Source organism: Aricia agestis, chromosome 4 (assembly GCF_905147365.1).
Source record: "Aricia agestis chromosome 4, ilAriAges1.1, whole genome shotgun sequence".
Taxonomy (NCBI): Eukaryota; Metazoa; Arthropoda; class Insecta; order Lepidoptera; family Lycaenidae; genus Aricia; species Aricia agestis.
In genome coordinates, this window is record NC_056409.1 from 22,434,140 (window position 1) to 22,457,895 (window position 23,756).

General features: G+C 41.0%; 1 protein-coding gene across 1 annotated transcript in view; it reads right to left on the reverse strand.

Moving 5' to 3' along the window:
• Positions 1-6,892: 6,892 nt before the first annotated feature.
• Positions 6,893-23,756, reverse strand: part of LOC121726169 (serine/threonine-protein kinase D1) — a 63,932-nt gene continuing 47,068 nt past the window's right edge. Inside the window, exons 2-10 of the mRNA XM_042113403.1 lie at positions 17,859-17,989; positions 14,549-14,693; positions 13,588-13,734; positions 13,122-13,288; positions 9,862-10,108; positions 9,125-9,270; positions 8,763-8,842; positions 8,274-8,403; positions 6,893-8,182 (exon numbers count right to left, since the gene is read on the reverse strand). Of these exons, the coding sequence (XP_041969337.1) occupies positions 6,893-8,182; positions 8,274-8,403; positions 8,763-8,842; positions 9,125-9,270; positions 9,862-10,108; positions 13,122-13,288; positions 13,588-13,734; positions 14,549-14,693; positions 17,859-17,981 (2,475 nt within the window). The 5' untranslated portion in view covers positions 17,982-17,989. The remainder of the gene's footprint in view (positions 8,183-8,273; positions 8,404-8,762; positions 8,843-9,124; positions 9,271-9,861; positions 10,109-13,121; positions 13,289-13,587; positions 13,735-14,548; positions 14,694-17,858; positions 17,990-23,756) is intronic.

The following is a 23,756-nucleotide window of genomic DNA, read 5'->3' on the forward strand; positions in this document are numbered from 1 at the left end:
AGGTTACAAAGTATAGGAACATACTTGGAAGTTAGAACGGAACAAGAAAGAATAAGTTAATGCAGCTTTTTGTCCCGAGATTAGCCGGAAAATTACCAATAAAATAATATTAGTCATTTGCCAAAAAATAAAAATTTGCACTCTGTTTAATATTTTATATTTACTATTATTATTATTACATAACGTCAATTACATTATTGTGATGCATCTCTTTATGAATCTCATAATCGGTATATTGTATACCTAATATACCCAAAAACTTGTAAAAAATTAAAGAAATAATATAACAAAAGTAATAAAAGTGGTAAAAAATACAAAATACATTATCACAGAACTGGAAGATTGCATTGGATGATATTATAGTTCATGTAACAGTTGCTAAGTTAATAGTTTCAATATATTATTATTTAGATGTGAACCGCGAAGCTCACAATACGACATGTGGCAACACAGTACATAAGTGCAGGGTGTTACAAAAACACTGCACTGGTAAGGCTGAGTCTGTACGTGACTGTCCGGAACCCCCTTCGCGTCCGGAAAATTTTCAGAACGATGAAAATAGATCAGGGGCTTACGACCATTTTGTTCCGGTCGCAAAATTTCCGAACAACACACATCACAGTCCTAGAAATAATGATAAGCAAATCTTTAAAATTTTCCTTCACAACTTTTACAGGATTTTTATAACACACAGTGATATGTTATCTTGTTTACATTTAGTTGCACGAGGCATTAAAGTAACATTGCATAATATTATACTTTGTGATAATTTAACATAAGTACAGCCTCACCGGATAACATAATAAAATAATAATATTACATATTATACAGCACGACTCGACGAACGCTTCCGAAGACTAAGACAGATTTCTGATTTATAATACTTACAGCTTTTTTGCTTCAACTTTGGTTTTTCTATGTTTAATTCCACGAAATAAGAAATTTATAACATATTGCCTGTGTAAGCGTAGTTCACAAGTTTAGCTATCAAATGAGACCTTTTTTATCTTGATGGGATATTTACATGAGAAGTATTGGTCAGATTAGTGTGAAAGTCCGAGAAAAACTAAAATGGCTGCCATTTTACAACCGTGAGAGACAGAAAAATTTGAGAGCCAATTTGTCGATAAAATATGCCATAGATCATGACATTAAAGGATCGGACACCGGTGTCGGGACACATTGCTAGATATGTGTGGTTGTTATTAACGCTACCGAATATTGAGGCAGGAGGTTATTTGAACAAAATAAGTTTTTTAATTTTAATTTGTCTGTTAAAATTTATAATAATATTGATTATTAAATTTAATATGTAAATTTAATATGTTATATATAATTTAATATCATTAGCAAACAATTGAAACAAAACTGTCAAATTTTTTTTTATTTTTTGTTAAAAATAATAATTTCACTCTTTTTAGTTACCTAGTAAACTATCGCGTACTATACGTAGAAAAATACACCTGTATAATAATTATTCTACGTATCTTATTACAAGTTCACCGGTGAGCGAGACACAATAGAATAACAATAGGTTTCCAAGAATCCACGATCGAAGGATTAATAGGAGTATAATCTTTAATCAGTAAAACCGTTTCGGAGGAGTAAGGTAACTAACATTGTGACACGAGCAAGATAAGAAGATGTACTTATTTATTATATTAAATATTAATATTATAAGGCACTTATTTAAAGGGGCAGTTGTAAATTGCAGTTTTGGTAAGTTAAAAATTATAAATGGCACGTTTAATAACTAGTTTAGCAGTTAAAACTAAGCAGTAAAGTAAACAAAAATGAGTTGTAAAAAATAATGAAATGGAGCATTGAAAACATTATTGAACAGTAAAATAATTAAATGAGCGGTAAAAATTAATGAATGAGCGGCTACGTGTGGGCAGTAACGAATCGTAATTTGTCAGAAAGAAATCTCATTCTAAGCAGTTCTTTAAACAATGAGGCGGTAAAATATAATAATATCGGCCAAGTGCGAGTCGAACTCGCCCATGGAGGGTTCCGTACCATTATAGAGCGAAAGTAAGACGGTCGCCGGCTGCGCACGCTCCTTTCGCTCGCTCGGCTCCCTCTGTGTTGTGGTCTAAGTTCTAACCTAACCTAACCTACTCTTGGACTTTCTGGATTGTGTTTGTTTTTGTTTTGGCGGGGGGCTACGCTCCCCGACCCCCTTTCGGGTGGGCTGCGAAAACGGCCGTAAGTTTCTAGGTTAGTTCTCAAATATTAGAAATAAACTCCAATACTTTCAAATCAGACTCTGATGAGCTGCTCGTATTCATCATGTTAATTTTAATATTTTAACTGTCAATTTTATAATAAGCTAAAACCTAAAAGTTTATGTAATTTGCTTGAAGCAAAACGTCAAATAAAGTTATGAAATCGATAAACGGCACACATTGGCCAGATAAGTTAACCTGCGCTTAAACGGAGTTTACCTTACATTGCGATGTTCAGAAACGCACTTTCTTAGTTTATCGAACCAATATCGCTAACGAATAGTATTTATTGTATGGGCCTATGTAGCCTGCTATAAATAAATAAATAAAAAAATAAAACCAAAATCACCATATGTTTCCATATAAATTTCGAGGAGTTCCCTCGATTACTCATGGATTCCGTCATCAGGTCACCACTTTTGTGAACATGGTACCAAATTGGAGTGAAACCTAATACAACAAAACAAAAATTTCGAAAATCGGTTCATAAACGGCGGAGTAATTGTTGAACATACAAAAATAAAAACAAAATAAAAAAATCTCCACAGCCGAACATAATATAACCTCCTCCTTTTTGGAAGTCGGTTTAAAAACCAACATGGCACACCCGTGATGACTGCCTAAAACATTGATTAAGCCTGCAGTCTTGCCCCTGAAACTGATACGATCGTGCGTTAGTATAGCTGTCAGGAGTGGGAGAAGCCGTTGAGATCGAATTAGTTCCAAACTGAGCCGCAGCACGAATTTGCGCTAATATATAAATGTCCGAAGTTGCAAAAGATTTGAGATCAAGGCTCAAGCTGATTCGATTCTCGATTCAATTCTGATTCTATCGGGGGTAATTGGCAACTGTACTTAAAACGTAGTAAAATGTCCTACAAGATTACTACAAGAAAAAATCTGTCATACATTTACAATAATTAATGGCTTTTTGTGAAAAATTTAGCGCATTAAGCTGGTTCTTTTTTATTTAAAAAATATAGAAGATGTTTTCACCTTAAATAAATTCCTACTTCTATGCTCTAAGTCAGATAGTTTAGAAGTTATAAAGATTTTCTTATGAAGCATTGGTCAGATTAGTATGAGAGCCATAGATTTTTTTTTCAAAAGTTGAAGAAAAAAATTTTTGAGTGCCAATTTGTCAATAAAATATGTTACACATCATGACATTCAAGGATCGGACACCGGTATCGGGACACATTGTATAATATATAACCTTATAACAACACAGAGACTGTACAACGGGTTAGGCCTACATAATATTATGTCCTTAAGTTATTAGGCCGTCGATCCTTACATCTACTTACACCATACACCTAGCCGAGCTTCCCAGCGGGATCCCCGACTAATATTCTGTTCATATTCCAATTATTAACCTTTTTCTAAACATAGAAAGGACTGTAACGATTTTATATTGAGTTACTTATTGTGAACAATAAAGAATACCACATTATTTTGGTCAAACTTTGATTTTGTTTACAAAAGGGTTACGTAGATTTACATCTACACAGTACACACACCACCACATAGCACGTTACATAACAGATTATGTTGCAAAGGGACTGGTACTTATGTTTAACTAACGACGAGGGCTGAGGCCCATCAAACTAAAAACATAAAATTACGTAGAAGGTAACTTTAAATAGAAGCTTTTGCTAAAGTACAAAGTTATGTTGGCAAAATAGTACTCGTAGGAGACCGATATAAAGTATTTTTTGACACAGGGTTGTCATTGGCACAGGCGCTTAGGTCGTTTAAAATTCAAAATCTTACAATCTGGTAGTTGTATACTCGTATTAGGTAGTCTAATTTAATTGCCTATCTAGTTTGACAACGTTAATTATATAATAATGTTATGCGAATCTGTTTTGTCACTTACAGCTGCGTATTAAAATTTCCGAGGAACCCTCGTACAAAAATATAATCTGTAGGTACTCGACCGTCATAATATACATATACGTTAACACTTATCGTTTACCCTAAGACACTTAACATTTACTATGTACTCTATAGTAACAATAAATTAGTTCAATTCCAATGGTCTGTACTCTGCCGCATCCTCGTCATTACCGCTCAAGGCGAGATCGTATCACGCGACACTACGCGGCAGCGACGCGACACTCCACGTTTCATACAAGTGGCGTTATGTGTCGCGTCGCATCGCTGCCGCGTAGTGTCGGCTGTCGCTTCAGTTTCTTTACAGCCACAAGCACGAAGTGTCATTTTAAACATGAACTCGAACAGATGTATCCAAAAAGGATTGTACATCTTGCTTGGAGCGACCGTAACGCTTTCTTGGCACTGACCCTCTTACTGATAAACATATTGATGTACTGGTAGGCGGTAGCGTATAACTATTCAAGGTTCACTGTCTTTGTCTGCCACGTGACTTTCAATATTATGTCAGACAAAGACATGCACGAAGCAGAGCTGTGGTCGGTGTGTTAGGCTCAATTTATACCGCCGCGGAGTGGAATGGAAGCGACTTTTTGCAACGTAGCTGTACATAGCACAATTCATTTTTACCACAGACATAGATCAAGATAGATACCGCATGTCCCTCCATTTGTATGAAAATGAGCGTGCCACTTTTTCCTACCCTGTGACGTACCGATGAGAAGAAACGTGTACATATCTAGGCCAACGTTTCTATTAGAATTTCTACAGCTCTATACGGCACAATTAGGCATTTTTTCAATCCGATTGACGTCCGATTCCGAAACGGTGAAGCGCAGACTAAATTTTCGTAAGACGAGCATTGCTCGTCGTTTGGGAACGCGAAGTACATACACATGCGGTATCGATCATGATCTATGTCTGTGATTTTAACGAATACGAGCCAAAAAATTGACGCGCGTCGACTTCCGCGGAATTCTCAAAAATTCTCCGGTGCCGTCTGTGGAATCCGCGGGAAGTAGCACGAACTAGTCTCTAGTAAAAGATACAGATTAAATGACGCAGCAATTCGCGGGAATGGTCGAGCATTTCACCGAATTCCCGCGTCATGAGGTGAAATAGACGGTTCCATTCCGTTACTTTCCGCGCCGATGTAAATTGAGCCTTAATATTTTTATTAGTAAAGGGTTTGCCTGTGACTGTGCTGGCGACATGAACATGTAAATAATATGTAAAGTCAACTAGCTCTCCAAAATATACAAATACTCGCACAACATACAAAATTGTAAACACTCATTATACAACATGATATATTATATAAAATTATGTATACAACATAATATTATTATTATGCGGAATGTTAGTCGAAGCAAAACTACATGTATAAATATACAACACAAATTATACAACTTCACACTAAAATATTATTTCTCTATACAATAAGTTTTATAACTTATTAAAATTCATTTAGCATAAAAATATATAAAATCGTAAAAAAACTGGCAAATATCTAGACACAACAACATCAACTCTGTTTAGTCTGCAGTCTGCACTGTTTAGGCCCATGTTTTATCAGGTTCATTTAAATTGTACGCACTCAGCAGTAAATGCATAAATTTTCAAAATGCAACAAAACTCGATAATTAATATAACAACTAATGGGGTTGCAGATAAAGGAGAATGAATAAAGTGGTCCGAATTTCCACCACTAACGAGACCCATATTGACTTATTGTGCATTAAATTATATAGAGTAACTTTCATTATGAGACAAATTAAAAATAAACTGTCAGTAAAAAGTTATGACCATATGAATCAATATTTTTTGAGTGAAAATATTGACATTCATATTCATCTATTTCAGTGAAAACCTAATAGGAAATTCCAAGCGACATGACACAACATAGATTGAGTAGTTAAAAAGTGCAGTGGATCATATTAATACTATTTTATGGAATAAAATGGTAGAAAACTTTCTCATTCCGTCATAACTTTTTACTTACAGGATATTTTTGGTTGCGGTCCAGTTATAATGATTCCGTATTTAGCAGACCATTACGTACGTGTTATTGGTTGTGGACACTTGCAACAAACTCAATACATTTTTATTACATCTACAATATTTTTCATACAAAATGGTAAAAAACACGACTCTTCATTCAGCCACAACTTTTCACTGACAGGGTATTTTCGACTGAGGTCTGGCTATAATGATTCAGTATTTAGTAGACAATTTTAGGTACTATATAGGTCTCGTTAGTGGTGGAAATTTGGAGTCCATACATTTTAAAAGATACTCCTTTATATTATAATATAAATAACAGTAGAATATCAGCATCAGTTTAGTAACTGTAATTTTAGCTGTCCTGGTTCAGTCTGCACAGGAATGTTCGTGAACATCAAACTCAATACACCCCTCAAATAGAAACAATAGCAAAACCTTCATCTGTTAGCTAGATATTTAACGTAGCTGCCGATATATTTCTTCGGTCGAGACAGAACAACGATCATTCGAACACGCCCACGGGCACACTGACATCTAATACTTCATCAATTTAGACTTACGTATAAAAATATGTTAGGGTGTTAAAATATTATATAAAACGTAGGCATACGATTGTGCGCGGCGTGTCGGGGCGGGGCGCGGGGGGCGGGTCAGCGCACGCGCAGCAGGCGGCGCCAGGCGGCGGGGCGGCGGCGCGACGCGGGTGGCGCGGCGGGCACGGGGGGCGGCGCGGGGGGCGGCGCAGGGGGCGCGGGCGCGGGCGGTCAGCGCTGCTCCCAGCGCGCGTCGTCGCTGGGGTGCGTGAGGTAGCGGCGGCCGACGCGGGCCTCGAGCGCGCGCAGGTCCGCCCACGCCTGCGCCGTCTGCAGCCACGCGTGCGCCGCGCACTTGTCCACCGACAGCCGCTTGCGCTGCTTCACCTGCAGCAGATTGTTGATGAGGTCCACCGCCTCCGCCGAGATCTCCGCCCACGGCACCGGCGGGTACATGAAGGCAGCGTTTTGGATCTGCTCGTTGATGTCCTCGTCCTCGTTGAAGGGGAACGTGCCGGACAGCGACACGTACACGATGACGCCGACCGACCACATGTCGAGCGAGCGGTTGTACCCCTTGTTGCGGAGCACCTCGGGCGCGAGGTAGGCGGGCGTGCCCACGACGGAGCGCCGGAACGACTTCTCGCCGATGATGCGCGCGAAGCCGAAGTCGGCGAGCTTCACCTGCGGGAAGTCGGCGGCGGACGACAGCAGCACGTTCTCGGGCTTGAGGTCGCAGTGCACGACGTTCTTCTCGTGCAGGTATTTGAGCGCCACGAGCACCTGCGCCACCAGGAACTTGGCGGTGCGCTCGGGCAGGCGCGCGCGCGGCGCCGCCAGGATCATCTCCAGCATGTCGCCGCGCAGCTTCTCCATCACCACGAAGATGCGCTCCGGCGTCTCGAACATGCGCTCCAGCGTCACGACGCCCGGGTGCGACAGCGCCTGCAGGATGCCCACCTCGTTCTTGAGCTGCGCCTCCTGCTTGGTCGGGAAGCGCAGCTTGTCGATCACCTTGACGGCGACGGGGCGGCCGGTGGCGCGGTGCAGGCCTCCGTACACGATGCCGAACTGCCCCGAGCCGAGCACCTCGTCCGGGTGGATGCGGTACAGCTGCGCCATCTCCGCACCGCGCGCCGCCTCGCCCGCGCCCGCTGCATCGCCGGCCGCCCCGCCCCCCGCGCCGCCCGCGCCCGCCGCGCCGTCGGGGGCGGGCACGGTGTAGGCGCCCTGGCCGGAGCGCGTATGCGGCATGAGCGCGTGGCGCAGGGCGGTCTCCCAGGGGCGGGCGAGGTAGGCGCCGACGCCGGAGTCGGGCGGGGGCAGGGCGGCGCCGCCCTCCGCGCCGACGAGGTAGTCGACGTTGGCGGTGCGCAGCTCGAAGCAGTGGGCGGAGTCGGGGCGCGCCGCCTCCACGGCGAGGATCTCCTCCAGCGGGATCTCCCTGTAGTACTTGCTGCCCTGCTCCGACGTGAACAGCGTCACCGACTTGCTGTCCAGCCGCCAGTAGTGCCGCTTGAGCTGCGAAGGCGACGATACGGTTTCAGTGTGGACACAGTATCACAGTAGCGGACACACAACATACCACATTCGGGGCCCGGGGGACACTCACGGTCTTGTCCTTGTTGGTGCAGTGCACGAGCCAGCCCTCCTTGAGCCACTGGCCGTCGCGGCGCTTGGTGTGCTTGACGGACTGCACGATGCGCATGAGCGGGATGTTGGCGCTGGGCGACGACGACGAGCTGCAACATGCCGCGCTCAGATCACACCGCACCGCTACACGCCGCCCGGCCGGGGCGGGGCGGGGCGGGGTGGGTGGCGTTAAAGTTAACAGTGTATTGATAAATTATTATAATAAAGCGTTGAACATTGAAACATTGAAAATGTCGAATAATTAAATTTATTGTTACTTGTCCGTTTAACGGGGTGATTTAAATGATACCCATAAGTGCCCATAACTTATGATACCCGACACCTTGTAAGTTACAGTAACACATACCGATTACCGATAAATAGCACGTTTAAATACAATACATAAAAGTAGCTAAACGACCACAAACACCACCCCCGCCCCCACCACGTGTGTGTGTGTACGTGTTACCTGCTGGGTCGGCTGGTGTTGTGGTCGGGCACGTCTCTCTGGGGCTCGTCATCCTCCTCCTCCCGCTTCCGTAGCTCCACCTGACGAGTGACGGCATATGAATCAAAATAAATCATGTGGATTTAAGCTATAATAATATAATATGCGTGTCTTACTGCAGGCTGGGGCGGTACCCGGGTACCCATAATTAGCGCTAAAATACTACGAAACCGTTCTGAGACTCAAACGAGGTACAATATTAAAACTTACAGGTTATTAAAATTAATAGTGGTCAGATAGAGTTACAATTTTAAAAAGTGTTAAAGAAAATAGGAAAATAATTTGAGGCAGTAAATACGACTGTGCCTACTGCCTGCACGCACCTCGCTGCTGCGGTTGTCGTCGTGCGTGTTGTTGGTGTCGGGCGTGTCGGGCGTGTCAGTCGCGTCGGCGGCGTCGTCGGAGTCGTCGTCGCCGGCGCGCGGCTCCGACAGCTCGCTGCCCGTGCTGCAGCTGTCCGGGAACTCCGCTGGAACATGCATATTAATAATTTTATTGCCTCGTTTCGTAGTATAGCCGGAGAATCTTCAGGTACGACAGTCGACACGTGTTCATCAGCTACGATTGGACTCAATTCGAGAGCGAGTGAGTAGTGACGCACAATATTGACAACTTGTGGAATAAGTAAGTCTAATATTTGACACAGTGTCTGAACACACTAGGCCGAAGTTACGCGGCGTAAATTCCGCATGATTACGCCCGCAATGTATTTTAAATTACCGATGACACCTGCGAATGATAAAAACTAACTATTCCGTCGCGTTCCGTACGTATTTTATATGCGTTGACGTAATCGTGCGAAATTTACGCCGCGTAACTTCGGCCGAGTGTGTTTAGACACTTATAGTCGCTTAAGCGGGGAATACACTTACGAACATACCCGTGGGCAACTTCAAAGCGGGCAACTTTACAGGAGGTTTGTGCTAAGTCTGTATGTGTATGTCCATTGCAGACGGCCTACGGGCATGTCTGTAAGTGAATTCGCCGCTATACGTAACATTTCTACGTACGCGATATTCACACGCATCGTTTACTCGCAGACGTTAATGCGTGCACCCACCTGGCGGGTCTCTGAGGTCGGCGCCGCAGTCCTTGGGCACGTGGGGCAGGCAGCGGCGGTGCGCGTTGTAGCCGCAGTCGCCGCACTGCAGGCCCTGGCGGAACAGGCCGCGCAGCAGCCGCTTGCAGTGGCGGCACACGGTGGGCCGCGTGTACGTGTGCAGCTGGAACGTGTGCGGGATGCCGCCCGCCCCCCCCGCGCCCGCCGCCCCGCGCCGCCCGCTCGCCGACGACGCGCCGCCGATGCTCTGTGGACCCGACACTCGGTGAAGGCTGAGGCACTCGTCGCATGCGACGCACATCTCGTACATACTCGTAGATATTTGTAAGTTTACGATGCTCTATATGGCCTAAACATTCTACACTACTACGTTCTTGAATGGCTTTTTGGAGGTCCTATGAATATTTGAAATTAAAATTTTTTATTCTTCTTTCCTTTTAGGTGGTATTATCTGATTTAACGGTTTCGCACAGTTGGTAAACTCAAACACAAACCTAAACGTCGTCGTGCCTACCATCGGGTTTTGGGACAATAATAAATGACATTGGTCTGTCAAAGTATATTATGTAACTATACCTACTTGACAGAGCAGCACGACGAGAGGTTCCTGAATCCTGAATTCTCTGAGTAGAGTTACACCAGAGTTGGTGTAACTCATTGGTAACTTTATTCTATAGCTTTGGCTTCAGATGAAGGCGATATACGAATTAGGGTTGTTTCACCACTTGCTGATAAAGCATCTGTCAAAAAAGTTGCGGATAGGCTATCCGGCACTTAACCTCCCAAAAGTACGGCAACGTACCGTTCAGTCTGGTTCAGTCATGTTTGCAGAGAGACATCATTACTAGTATCAAAATATGTACTGATAGAATTTTACAATAATTATTATATTATTAATTAATCGCTTATGCATTTTTTATGTTGTAGTGATGATTCACTGGAAAGCATAGAATTAGAATTGCTGGAAATTACGAATGGACTAAACATAACTTGTGTTTTCATTTAAAGTTGTCAATGGGCGCAACGGCGCAAGTAATAGCATTGTCGAGCAATCCGACTAGCCAACTACTACTTCTTGTACTAGTACTGCTAGTTGAACAAGTCAGAGTCAAGCTACATCAAATATTTCAATTTACTTGAAAATAACTGTACCTACAACTTTTATGGCGATAAGTAATTAGATCTCTTTTTAGTTTTTTTTACACGTTAGAGGCAGCACGAGCATAGACAGTAAACAAAAAGTTTTGTTCGACGTTTGACAACGTTTCTATCAATATGACATGTGACGTGTGCTGTGTGCAACATGTGGGATTTTGGACGGATAGTTTACTATATCATAATGTACTAGTAGCGCCCTCTGCTTTGACCTTCGCGTAATATTCCCTGTTGTTATGCTAACTACTCGCATGCGGTTTTGCTCGATTGTTTTACTCCAAATAGAGTAATAATTACTGTGTGGACCGCAAAACTCACAGCTCGAACGCTCGCATCGAGCCGGCTCGATGGAATTAAATATATCGATTTAGAATAAAACTATCGAGCAATGCTGAATGTGTGGACGAAAGCCCGAGCCGCGGGTTTTGCTCTACGTTATTGCTCGATCGAGCAAAACCGTATGTGAGTACTTAGCATTCAGTGATTTTAGTTGGATCGCTTAATAATCGTTAGTCGGTGATGGGTAACATGGGATAATAATAAAACTCAAAAAAAAATTAAAAAATAATAGCGTTTATTAAAACAATATACATTTTGTCCGATGCTACCCACCACCTTTAACTTAGTAGTTAAAATTACATTTCGTGTAGTCGTGTAGTATTTATACAAACTGGAATGTGAGACCGAGAAAAAAACTGACAGGTAGAAATTGCGCAATAATAATATGTTAAAAATTAATTGACTATTTTTAACATACATCTCAACAATTTAAAAATTGAATTTAGATATTAGTCAATAGATTACATATTAATTTATGCATATTTCATAAAAAAGAGTTGGCTAAAGCATGTGTAAAGCACATGAATAATATATTCTACTATACAATATACATCTACAGGAAATAATACAAACAAAACCTGATTCGGCGTGTGGCCTATGGGTTTGTCGTAGTAACATTTAGTTATCAAACAAGTTTATCCATCGGTTGTGAATAGTTGTGATTTGCGAATAATGACTAATCATTTTCAAGACTCGTTTTTTTAAGCGACAAAATATGTTAACAGTTTAAAAATAACTATAAATTATTATTATAATATGGTAATTAATAACTAATAAAAATACTATAAAATATAAATGTAAGTAAATTAGTGTAAAAAATATAATCATATATCTGCTAATATTATTTAGTAATAAAATTGGACGGATACATAGATCACAATATTATGATCTTAAATACATAGGTAAGTACATCTATTTAAAATTATATGAAACATTGTGTAAAATTTTCAACTGTAACCTGGCAACAGTCGGTGCCCGGCAGTCATACAGTGTGGCCATGTTCATTTGATAATCTATGTATTTAGAATGTAGATTACCAAATAAATATTAGCTTTTGGCCTACAGTCTTTCCCGAGTGAGATTCCACAAACCTAACCCTACTTAGTCAAATTATGTACCGATTAAGTATACCGAGTTAAAAAGCAACAGTTAAACGTCGAGTACATTGCCCCGCGGCCAACAGTCTGGATAGCTGATGCCGGGTGTGATGATAGCCACCACAGCACAGTTGAAAATATTTTGCTAAGACCCACGTGTACAATAGTCACGCCAAAAATTCAGATAAATGTAAGCGGGCCTAATACACGTTTTCACGAAATATTCCCTAAGGGTCAATTCAGATCGCAACGTGATGCGTTATATCCATTTCTAAATTTTTTTTTTTAAAACAGATTTCCAAGACGTTACACGCAATTATAATCTGTTAATTCAGTACAAATTTAGAAATGCTTCTACGCGTCGCGTTGCGGTCTGAATTGACCCTTATGCTTAAGAGTCTCCTAGCGGTCAGTAAACCCGTAACATATAAACGTAATTTTAATCTTAAGAGTAGGCTTGAGATTAAAATTACGTTTATATGTTACCTAAACGTCGGACGGATAAAATAATCGGACGAAAACATGACCGTAAAAGACTAGCACCTAGCGTTAGGGGGCGGTCGATGAAAACGGGTCTAGTTATTCGAGTATGTTGGTGTCGTGCGTTAATTTCAAATGCGCTAGGTCCCCCAGTGTCCCGTGAACGATCGGTCAGTCGCGGCCGGTGACGAGGTCGGCGAGGCGCCTTACCAGCGAGTCGTCGGAGGCGCGGGAGGGGCTGCGCGGCGCGCCCGACTGCCGCCGCGCGCCGCCCGCACCGCCGCCCGCCGCCGGCGGCGCCTCGCAGTTCGACGGCACCTTCACCGCGCACCGCTTGTGATAGTTTAACCCGCAACCTGGGGAGAGGTATCATACGGTTAGGGCTTACGTAGCAGAATATGTGATGTTGGCGTTGACATCTTGAGTTGTGTTGTAAACAACACACACTAAGGAATATTATCATATAAGGATTATTGTCAGACATAGAAAGATCTGCTTAGCTGTCGTATTTCATTCATTTTTATTTAAACCCCATTTCTTAATGGAAGCTTAGCAAAGTTAAATGAGAAATATTTTTGGTATGAGATAATTTTATCGACACGCAAAAAACGCAGTAACTATTAAGAGTAAAATAAGACAGTATTAATTTTCTCACCCTCGCACTTAAGTCCCTGCCTGACGAGGCCGAACAGCATCTCGCCGCAGAAGTCGCAGAACGTGGGCGCCTTGTACGAGTGCACCGCCAGTGTGTGCGGCCGCGACGCCGCCGCGCACGACTCCACGCCGCCGTCGCAGATCGATGCTGGAACATAATATAGTGGAGTTAAGAGGATACACCAGGGGCTAGAGAAATGAATAAAAAGTACGTGTAATATCTATAGCTGTCTCCCTTACCTCAAGCCTATACCGCAGAACGCGATAGAGACAACTGCAGAAAATCCAGAAAACCAACGATTTGTTGTCCCCTGATTCCTTCTTCAAAACTTAACCGATTTAAGTACTTTTTTCACTAATGATTAAAGAAAGGCTTGAGCTATGTTCCTATGTTTTGCTTTTTTTTTGTATAATCTAGCCAAATCTGTTTTCTGGACGTTTGAACACAGCGGAAAATCTGGCCATTTTTTTGGGTTTTTGAACATTCATATCTTATTTAATAATTAAATTATGAAAAAAAAGAAAACATATGAACATTGTATTAGTGGCCGTAGATATTCAGGAAAAAAATTATAACTTTACTAGCATTATCCAGGAAGGAAACAGGGGACAACGTTTGTATGGAAAAAAAGGCGGTGTGGACTCCTGTTAAGATCACACAGACCTTTCATATCTTTAACTGAGCTTTTTGAGACGCAAGAATATATAACGAAAACATTTCTACGGCCTTAGGACAACAGACCAACTCAGAAAAGTATAGGTAGACTTTATCCACTGCCACACGCTCCTGCACTTTGTAGGCATCCTCAGAATCCTCAGACTAACTGGACCACCGATAAGAGGATGGACGAAGGCCTTTGACTTGTTATCCGGTAGAATCAGGTAGTCTTAGGTTACTTCAGGGTAGACGATAGTTTAAGGTAAAATAATATCTCAGAAGTCTTAGCAGGTATGTGACATACGGTTGGCGGTGAGCACGATCTCGAGAATGGTCTCGTCGGTGACGTCGGCGGCGGAGTTGAGCAGCTGCAGCACGTTGGGCGAGCAGTAGTCGTGCCGGAACAGCAGGATGCGGTCCCCCAGCCGCGCCAGCCCGTGCTCCGGGATCTGCGGGCACCAGCATCACCATGACCACGGTGGAAGGATTGAAAGAAGAAAACTAGGCACTAGAAGCACTGATAGCTTCTAGGAGTAACCATTTCTGTGATGACCATGTTAAGTTTACAGGGCATCAGATGTAGTACATTAAAAGGACTGGGATTAGAAAAAAAAACGACGCTACAGTTGCTGTGAAATCTAAGTACAAACTAAACTGAGCTATACAGCTAGTAGCTACAAGTTCTGCAACTATATTTACAAACAGCGGGAACAGCCCTGGCGCCTGTACTTCGCACGCCACGAATCTACCATCAGAGTAGGATAATCTATATATTAATACGCGAGAGAAAAACTTTGTATCTCTTTTGACGAAAACTGGGGAAACGTAGGTGAATGAAATTTTGCACAGTTATAGTTAACTAGATGTCCCGGGCGCCTTCGCTCGCGTAAATTAGGAATTTTACGGAAATCGTACATTTTTTTCGCAACAAAATAGCTTATGTCTCTTCACGTAGTCTACTCTATGTCTGTGCCAAATAACATACAAAATTGCTTCAGTACTTCGTGAGATAAACCCTTTCTAATAATTTTCCTTTTTAACCACATTTCCTCTGTTTCTTCGATCCTATTAGTTTTAGCGTGCCTATAGGCTATAGGCTATTTTATCACGCTAAAACTAATTTCTTACTATCTTTGATAAATGAGCTATCTAAAACAGATTTTTTTTTCGGACCGATAGTTCCTGAGATTAGCGTGTTCAATCAAACAAACAAATAATATTTTTTAAATCGCTTGACAAAATCGAATCTTGATCTAAACGACTATGAAAAGTACCAATAATATGGTCATAATAGGCTTATAATCATGAGATGCATATCCTACTAATCCTACTATCCTACTAATATTATAAAGGCGAAAGTTTGTTTGGATGTTTGTTACTCTTTCACGCAAAAACTACTGAACGGATTTTAATGAAACTTTACAATAATATAGCTTATACATCAGAATAACACGTAGGCTACAATTTTAATCGACTTTCAAAATGGGGGAGGTGTTATGTTCGTTTTTTATGTTCAACGATTACTCCGCCGTTTGTTAACCGATTTTAAAAAAATTTCTTTTGGTATATAGGGTGTCAATTTAGTATTATATTCACAAAAGTGGTGATCTGATGAAGGATCCATAAGTAATCGAGGGAACTCCTCAAAAGGTGAATGCCCAAAAATGTATGGACCAAAAACCCGTAATCGATTAAAATCATTTATATGTGGCATAGTAGACTACTTATACTGTAATGTATACTGTAAATCCCAAATACAATGTCCTTTTTGGATTCCTATATGATATTCAGGACGACGCGACGCGATGCTACAAACGATAGTTTGGCGATTAGTACGTAGTAAAAACATTTGTAATACAGATGTACAGTGTTGTAATTATGTATTTATGAATTGAATGTTTAAATGTTTATCACTTTTATATCTGACAGTATAGAATGTTAGTTTGGTATAGAAAATAATCTGTATACAATATGTACTGTTATTTTAGGATTATTAAGTACACGATATCAGTTATATGATCGTTTTTTTTTTTAATAAAATAAGGGGGCAAACGAGCAAACGGGTCACCTGATGGAAAGCAACTATACTGTCGGCCATGAACACTCGCAACATTAGAAGATCTGCAAGTACGTTGCCACTTGCCGGCCTCTGAAGGTTTGCAGGTCGTATTGAAAATATAGTGACAGTTTATTTCAGAGTTTTACAGTGCGCAGCAGAAAGTTACGCAAAATACGCACGGTGAAAGACTGCCACTCATCAAAGTGATGAGGATGGTATATTTTTCGCGTGGGGCGATGGCGAAAAGTTGCAGGTGGTATGTTTCCGAACAATTTCTTAGAGCACTCCCCGTGATACAACCGATAGAGGATGTAGAGTGAAGCCACTTGTGATTTAGTTTATTCTTAAAATATATTATATTTGACATACTTTTTTAGGGTTCCGTACCCAAAGGGTAAAAACGGGACACTATTACTGAGACTTCGATGTCTGTCCGTCTGTCTGTCTCCAGGCTCTTACTCAAGAACCACTATAGCTAGAGTTCTGAAATCTTCACAGATTGTGTATATCTGATGCCGCTGTAAGAACATATACTAAAAACTAAATAAAATTAAGATTCAAGGGAGGCTCCCATACAACAAACGTGATTTTTTCCCTTTTTGGCTCCTAATCTATAATGGCTATATTAATATGTAGACACATGATTTTTTTACAAAATCCTCAATTATGTGTGTACTTTAATATTTAACCGCAAAATACAAAGAAAATAATTAATTAAGGGGAGCTCCCATACAAAAAATAATTTTTTCCTACTTTCGCTCTATAACGATATGGAACCCTTCATGCGCGAGTCCGACTCGCACTCGATTTTTTTCTATTTAATTGTACATTATTGTCCATCAACATCGCTTTCACGAGAAATATCACAAAAACAAAGGAAATAACTAGTTGATTCGAAGTAGATACCACACTGTGTATCTCAGATTTATTTTTCCAAATTAACGGTTTCAGTTATAGTTTAGAAAAAAATGAATTGAATATTTTCAATCTACTATTTATGCTCTACTTTGCTGTACATACATTATTTTAATCGACTATGGGTTGTTTTTGGGCATAGTCCTTTATAGGCAAACATGTGGTGACTTCGGTTTCGTGAGAAGTATTCTAAGCATATTATGCTACCAACAAGTAAGATTTTGCATCGAGGTATACCTGGTATACCGTGGTTCGGAAGGTGCTGAAAGAACTCCTGATTCTTTATAAATACAAGTTTGAGAGAGGGAGGGGAAAGCATATGCTACTATGCAAATTACATTCATCATCATCATCACTACCATACTTACTATACCATGCATCGTCCCATGATTATGAGCCTATAATTATGACCCTGTTATTGGTACTTTTCATGGTCTTTTAGATCGTGACTCGAGTTTGTCAAGCGATAATTTAAAAAATCTATACTTAAACTTAAAAAAAAATATGATAGTCAATATTTTTGACAAAATATAGGTAGTAGTCCTAATGTCGTTGAAACTAAGGTCGAATTTCGACCATTGGGCGATCTCTAGTTAGTGTTAATAGTTCATAGTTCATCAGCTTCTGTCCCTCGTAGTACCTTATCGTGCACGAAGTTGACGGCGAGCTCCTTGAGGTAGGCGAGTGTGAGGCGGTGCGCGGGCGCCGACACCGCGTCCCGCAGCAGACCCATCTGGAACAGGAACGTCACCTCGTCCTCCATGCCGAGTCCTGCAACACACCACACATATTCGTTATCGATAGTCTAAGTGACTATGAGTCCGATGCTCTCAGCCAGCTGAAATAAACTCCAGCCCGTCAGTTATATGACACTTTTGTCATTTTGCCGGCATGCTTAGTAGATACATTTTCACTATAACTAGACCTTTTGTTGAGATACCTCTATTGGGTGCAACTAAATTTCATCGGAGATTTAGGAGGCTTCTGAAATGCTTTGAATCTGCATATCTAGATGTTGATGATACAAAGATTCGTTGTAAATTGTTATATTGTCCTTTCGCTTTGTGTCCTAATAATTATATTTAAGTCCACTCGATCCTAGATCCTTCTTTTGTGCATGTTTTATCATTTCTATAATTAAATAGTGAATAGGCGTTACAATTTTTTAATGAAATAAGGGGGCAAACGAGCAAACGGGTCACCCGATGGAAAGCAACTTCCGTTGCCCATGGACACTCGCAGCATCAGAAGAGCTGCAGGTGCATTGCCGGCCTTTTAAGGGGGAATAGGGTAATAGGGGAGGGAAGGGAAGGGAATAGGGGAGGGGATCGGGCCTCCGGTAAACTCACTCACTAGGCGAAACACAGCGCAAGCGCTGTTTCACGCCGGTTTTCTGTGAGAACGTGGTATTTCTCCGGTCGAGCCGGCCCATTCGTGCCGAAGCATGGCTCCCCCACGTGTAATAAGTGAGATGCGAATTGTGCACGAAAGTCGCGGGGCGCGACATCAAGGCATGCGCTTGCACCGCGCTATCTGCCGCGCCGCGCGCGAGATAACGCACGGTGTAACCCGGCCGGGGTAAGGGGCGACCGAAATAAACTGCAATCGGACGAAACTTTCCTCGTGCAGGCCGCTATCGCCGCTATCGGCGCGTTCGGCCGAGGTGATGCACCCAGCACCAGGTTAACGGGATGCGGCGATAAGCGCCGGCCGATATCGGGCCGCGGCCGAAATCGCCCTGAACTTTCTCTCTATCGCCATTCGCCAGTGTCAATATTATCTAGAGTTGTTTACCGCCGTGCAGCTATGAGCTAGCTATCGGCCCATCGAACACCGTGCTATTAATACTGACTGCTGAGCTGCAGCCGTAATCGTCTGTTGTGACCGTGTTTATTATACAGAAGTCAGAACGCAAATGTTATCCATAGCAAAACATCATTTGCGGCTTGAATGACGAGAGGCATCTTCTTATAATATATAAAACTAGATGTCCCGCGCGGCTTCGCCCGCGATTATTAGGAATTTTACGGAAACCCATTTTCCCATGAAAAATAGCTATACTCCCTTCATGTGATCTATTCTATATCTGTGTTAAATATTGCCATAAAAATTGCTCCAGTAGTTCGTGAGATAAACCCTTTCTAATATTTCCCCCGTTTTTCCCGTATTAGTCTTAGCGTGATAATATAATATTATAGGCTATAGCCTATAGCCTTACTCGATAAATGAGCTATCTTACACTGAAATAAATTTTTAAATCGGACCTGTAGTCCCTGATATTAGCGCGTTTAAGCAAACATATTTTTCAGGTTTATAATATTAAGTTTAGATTTTTTAAATTATCGCTTGACAAACTCGAGTCTCGATCTAAAAGACTATGAAAAGTACCAATAACAGAATCATAATAGGCTCATAATCATGAGACGATGCATAGTGCATATAATACGGTAGTGATGATGATGATGATGAATGTAATTTGCATAATAGCATAATTGAGGAAAGCATATTATGCTTTCCGTTCTTAAAACAACGCCGAAATTCCCAAACTTGTATCTATAAAGAATCAGGAGTTCTCTCAGCACCTTCCGAACCACGGTATACCAGGTATATCTCGGTGCAAAATCTTACTTGTTGTTAGCATATGCTTAGAATACTTCTCACGAAACCGAAGTGACCACAATATGTTTTCCTATAAATTTCGAGGAGTTCCCTCGTTTACTTATGGATCCTTCATCAGATCACCACTTTAGTGAATATAATACCAAATGGAGATGATACCCTATATACCAAAAGAAAAATTTTGAAAATCGTTAACAAACGGCGGAGTAATCGTTGAACATAAAAAAACGAACATAACACCTCCACCATTTTGAAAGTCGGTTAAAATTGTAGCCTATGTGTTATTCTGATGTATAAGCTATATTATTGTAAAGTTTCATTAAAATCCGTTCAGTAGTTTTTGCGTGAAAGAGTAACAAACATCCATACATCCAAACAAACTTTCGCCTTTATAATATTAGTAGGATTAGTAGGAAGTAAGAAGTAGGATAAGCTATATTATTGTAAAGTTTCATTAAAATCAGTTTAGTAGTTTTTGCGTGAAAGAGTAACAAACATCCATACATCCAAACAAACTTTCGCCTTTGTTTAATACGAATTAGAGGTATGACAGGTGACATAAGTATAGAAAATAATATTATCAATTGAGATCATTGACATTATAAAGATCCCACCCAGTAAAGGTTTATATCTAGACAGGTTATAGAAATTTTTAGTTCGATAGCTGTTATTTTAGTTATATCAAATGATAACAGATGGCACTATACAAATTTTGTAATCCGCTACATCGCGCTATCGAAAACCTTGTGTGAGCCTATATAAGCACGAGTTAGTTTTGAATAAACCAAGTTCCAACACCATTATGGTGGTTTCATTGAGGTTACCCTACGCAGCAACTCCTTTATAATATTATTTATTTATTTATTTAGGACCAAAAACAGTTTTGCATGAATTACAACATTAGGTTTGATCATTTAAAAATACACGCTACATGCAATAACTAATTACAATTGGTCACAGCAAGCAATTACATTAAAAAGTAAACAGTATTACAGTATAATATATTAGTAGGATTCTCGTGTCACAATGTTAGGCCGCGTACTCCTCCGAAACGGCTTTACTGATTTTTACCATATTTTATATGCATATTCAGTGGGTCTGAGAATCGGCTACTGGGTACTTATTATATTGATAAGTGCATTTGTTGATTAAATAATAGTAAATTATTACAACTCGAGACTGACGGCGACCATTGTTTGTGCGACGGGATAGCGATGGACGTTACAATGGTGACATACTTATTTAGTAAAATAATATGGGCGAAATACTTTATATGGTAAAGAAACGTTTGCCGGGACAGCTAGTATTAGATAAAATTATTATCGGCGATCTATCGCTATTCGCTACACGTGCAGCGGAAGGTTGACTCGGGCGGTGAAAGTTGGGAGCCTTAAAGTTGAAAGATTTATAAAATCTTAGTGTATTAGTGTGACATGAGAGTTGATCAATTGAGATAAGTACAGAAAATTACTAGAGTAAAAGAAAAACACGGATGCAAAAAAGAAATCTGTCACACTTGTATTATGGGCTATGGGCATGCTAGACCCATAGACTATGGCTAAACCTACTAGTTGTAGGTAGACAGTTTAGTCATAGGTCACTCAGTACAGCTGGTCACTGAGGTAGTAAAGAGTAAGGTGTAGTGACCCCCGTGTCGTCCGATGTAACATGACACGGAGATTTGGCCGTCGCGACCATTTCTACGATTTCATGAAAGCTTGAATCACGCCAAGTATGAAGTACTCGTAATGCAGTTTTCCGTGAAAAGTCGCGAGGACATTGTCCACGGTACACTCTGTTCTGGACTAGAATTTCAGCTTAAGCACCACAATCATTTATGACTTGTTTTTTGTTAGAAAACTGGCCTTTTAACCGACTTCCAAAAAGGAGGAGGTTATAATATGTTCGACCTGTATTATATATTTTTTTTGTATGTTCAACCATAACTTCCCCGTTTGTGGACCGATTTTTATGATTCTTTTGTTGTTGTACAGGGTTGAATCCGAATTTGGTACCATATTCACAAAAGTGGTGATCTGATGCTGGGATCCATGAGGAATCGAGGGGATTTTTTGAAATTTGTATGGAAACATGTAATGATTTTGATTTTTTCTGAAGCATTCGAGGTAAATGCTACCAAAAAGTAGGGTTTCGCATCAGGGTATAATCTGATGCGAAACCCTGTTCGGTACCTTCGGATCCAGGGATCCGAAGGTACCGAACAGAACTTTTGAATCCTTATAGATTATATTACAAGGTTCAAACACTTACGGATTTTGTCGCGGAGCACTTTTATTAATCCCGACGTTTCGGCTACTTTACAGCGGCCGTGGTCACGGGTGGAATGTGGTGACAGGCGTCCAATTTATTGAAGTTCTTCAACTACCCGAAGATTCATCAATATTTGTTTGCGTTCCGATCTACGCAGAACGAACTTACAGTGTCATGAAGCCGAGGTTTCCTAGATTTGTGCTTTAGTTTATTTATCACTGGATCCCAACTAGATGGCAGCACCCTACCATCTTCGCGGTTAAAATTAGGGTGTTTTTTTAATTTCAATGGCCTCGCGTATCATTCTTGGGCGGTATCTTGCTTCTTTTGCCAGTACTTGTGGCTTATCAAATCTTATGTAATGGCGAGGTTGATCCAGTGTGTGTTCACAAATTGCGGACTTGGTGTTCCTACGGTGTTTGACATCTGCAATGTGTTCCTTGATACGGGTTTTGATGGCCCTTTTGGTTTGCCCTATATAAGATAGGCCACAATTACAGTCGAGTTTGTAGATTCCTGCATCTTGAAGGGGTAAGTTGCATTTCACTGATGGTAAACATTGGCTGATCTTTTTGGGCGGCTTAAAGTATGTTTTTATTGAAGCTTTCCTTAGAATGTACCTAACTTTATCAGTGACTCCCTTTATAAATGGTAACACTGCAGGTAATCTCTCCACTGTTGCCGGCTTCACTCGGTTGCTGCTCTGTTTGCGTAGAACTTGTGCAACATGATGAAGCTCGGTATCCAAATGCTGTTCATCGCAGATTCCTCGCGCTCTTTGAAATAAAGATTTTCCAACAGTACTTAACTGTGCTGGGTGATGATGGGAATCACCATTTAAATATCTGTTTGCGTGTGTGTAGGTTTGCGATACACCGTATGACCTAATGTGCCGTCAGGGTTCCTTATTATTAATACATCCAAGAAGGCTAAGGAATTATCTTTCTCTAACTCCATTGTAAAATGTATTTTGGAGTTGAGGCTGTTCAGGTGCTCAAGGAATATGGATACTCCTTATAGATACTGGGTCGGGGATTTTGGCGTTGTTTAAACAACTGAAAGCATAAGCCAATACATCATCATAATTATACCATGGGTCATCACATTATGACCCAATTATTGCTACTTTTCGTGATATTTTGCATCGAAGCAGATATTTTTGATGATTATTTCGCTGTTTGTGGACTGATTTTCAAAATTCTTGTCTTGTTGTTTAGGATATAATCTTAATTTCTCTCTTAAATCTTAAATTCTTATTCTTCATTAGTGCCTTTTTCAATATTCGACTAAACCTCAAAGAATTCTGTACTCAATTTTCATTCTTTTGAAGTCGGTACTGGCTAAGTAATAATATAGTTAATGGAATCAGGCGTTACATTGCGGAAATCCATAGTTTAAATTTAGTTTGTTATTATTTTTAGCAATATTTCGCGAAAACAACTTCCACCTTTAAGTAAATGAGTGAGTGTACGCATAGGCATGCGTACATCACCTCCCTCCTCCCACACTGCCTATGCGTACACTCGCATGCAAGAACTTGCAAACACCACCACCACACAAGCAATAATGTTGGCAAATCCGTGCAAGGCCCCTCACCACCATGCAGGTTGAAAACCTCGACGCGCGTTTCGCCCCAACACCGGAGCAT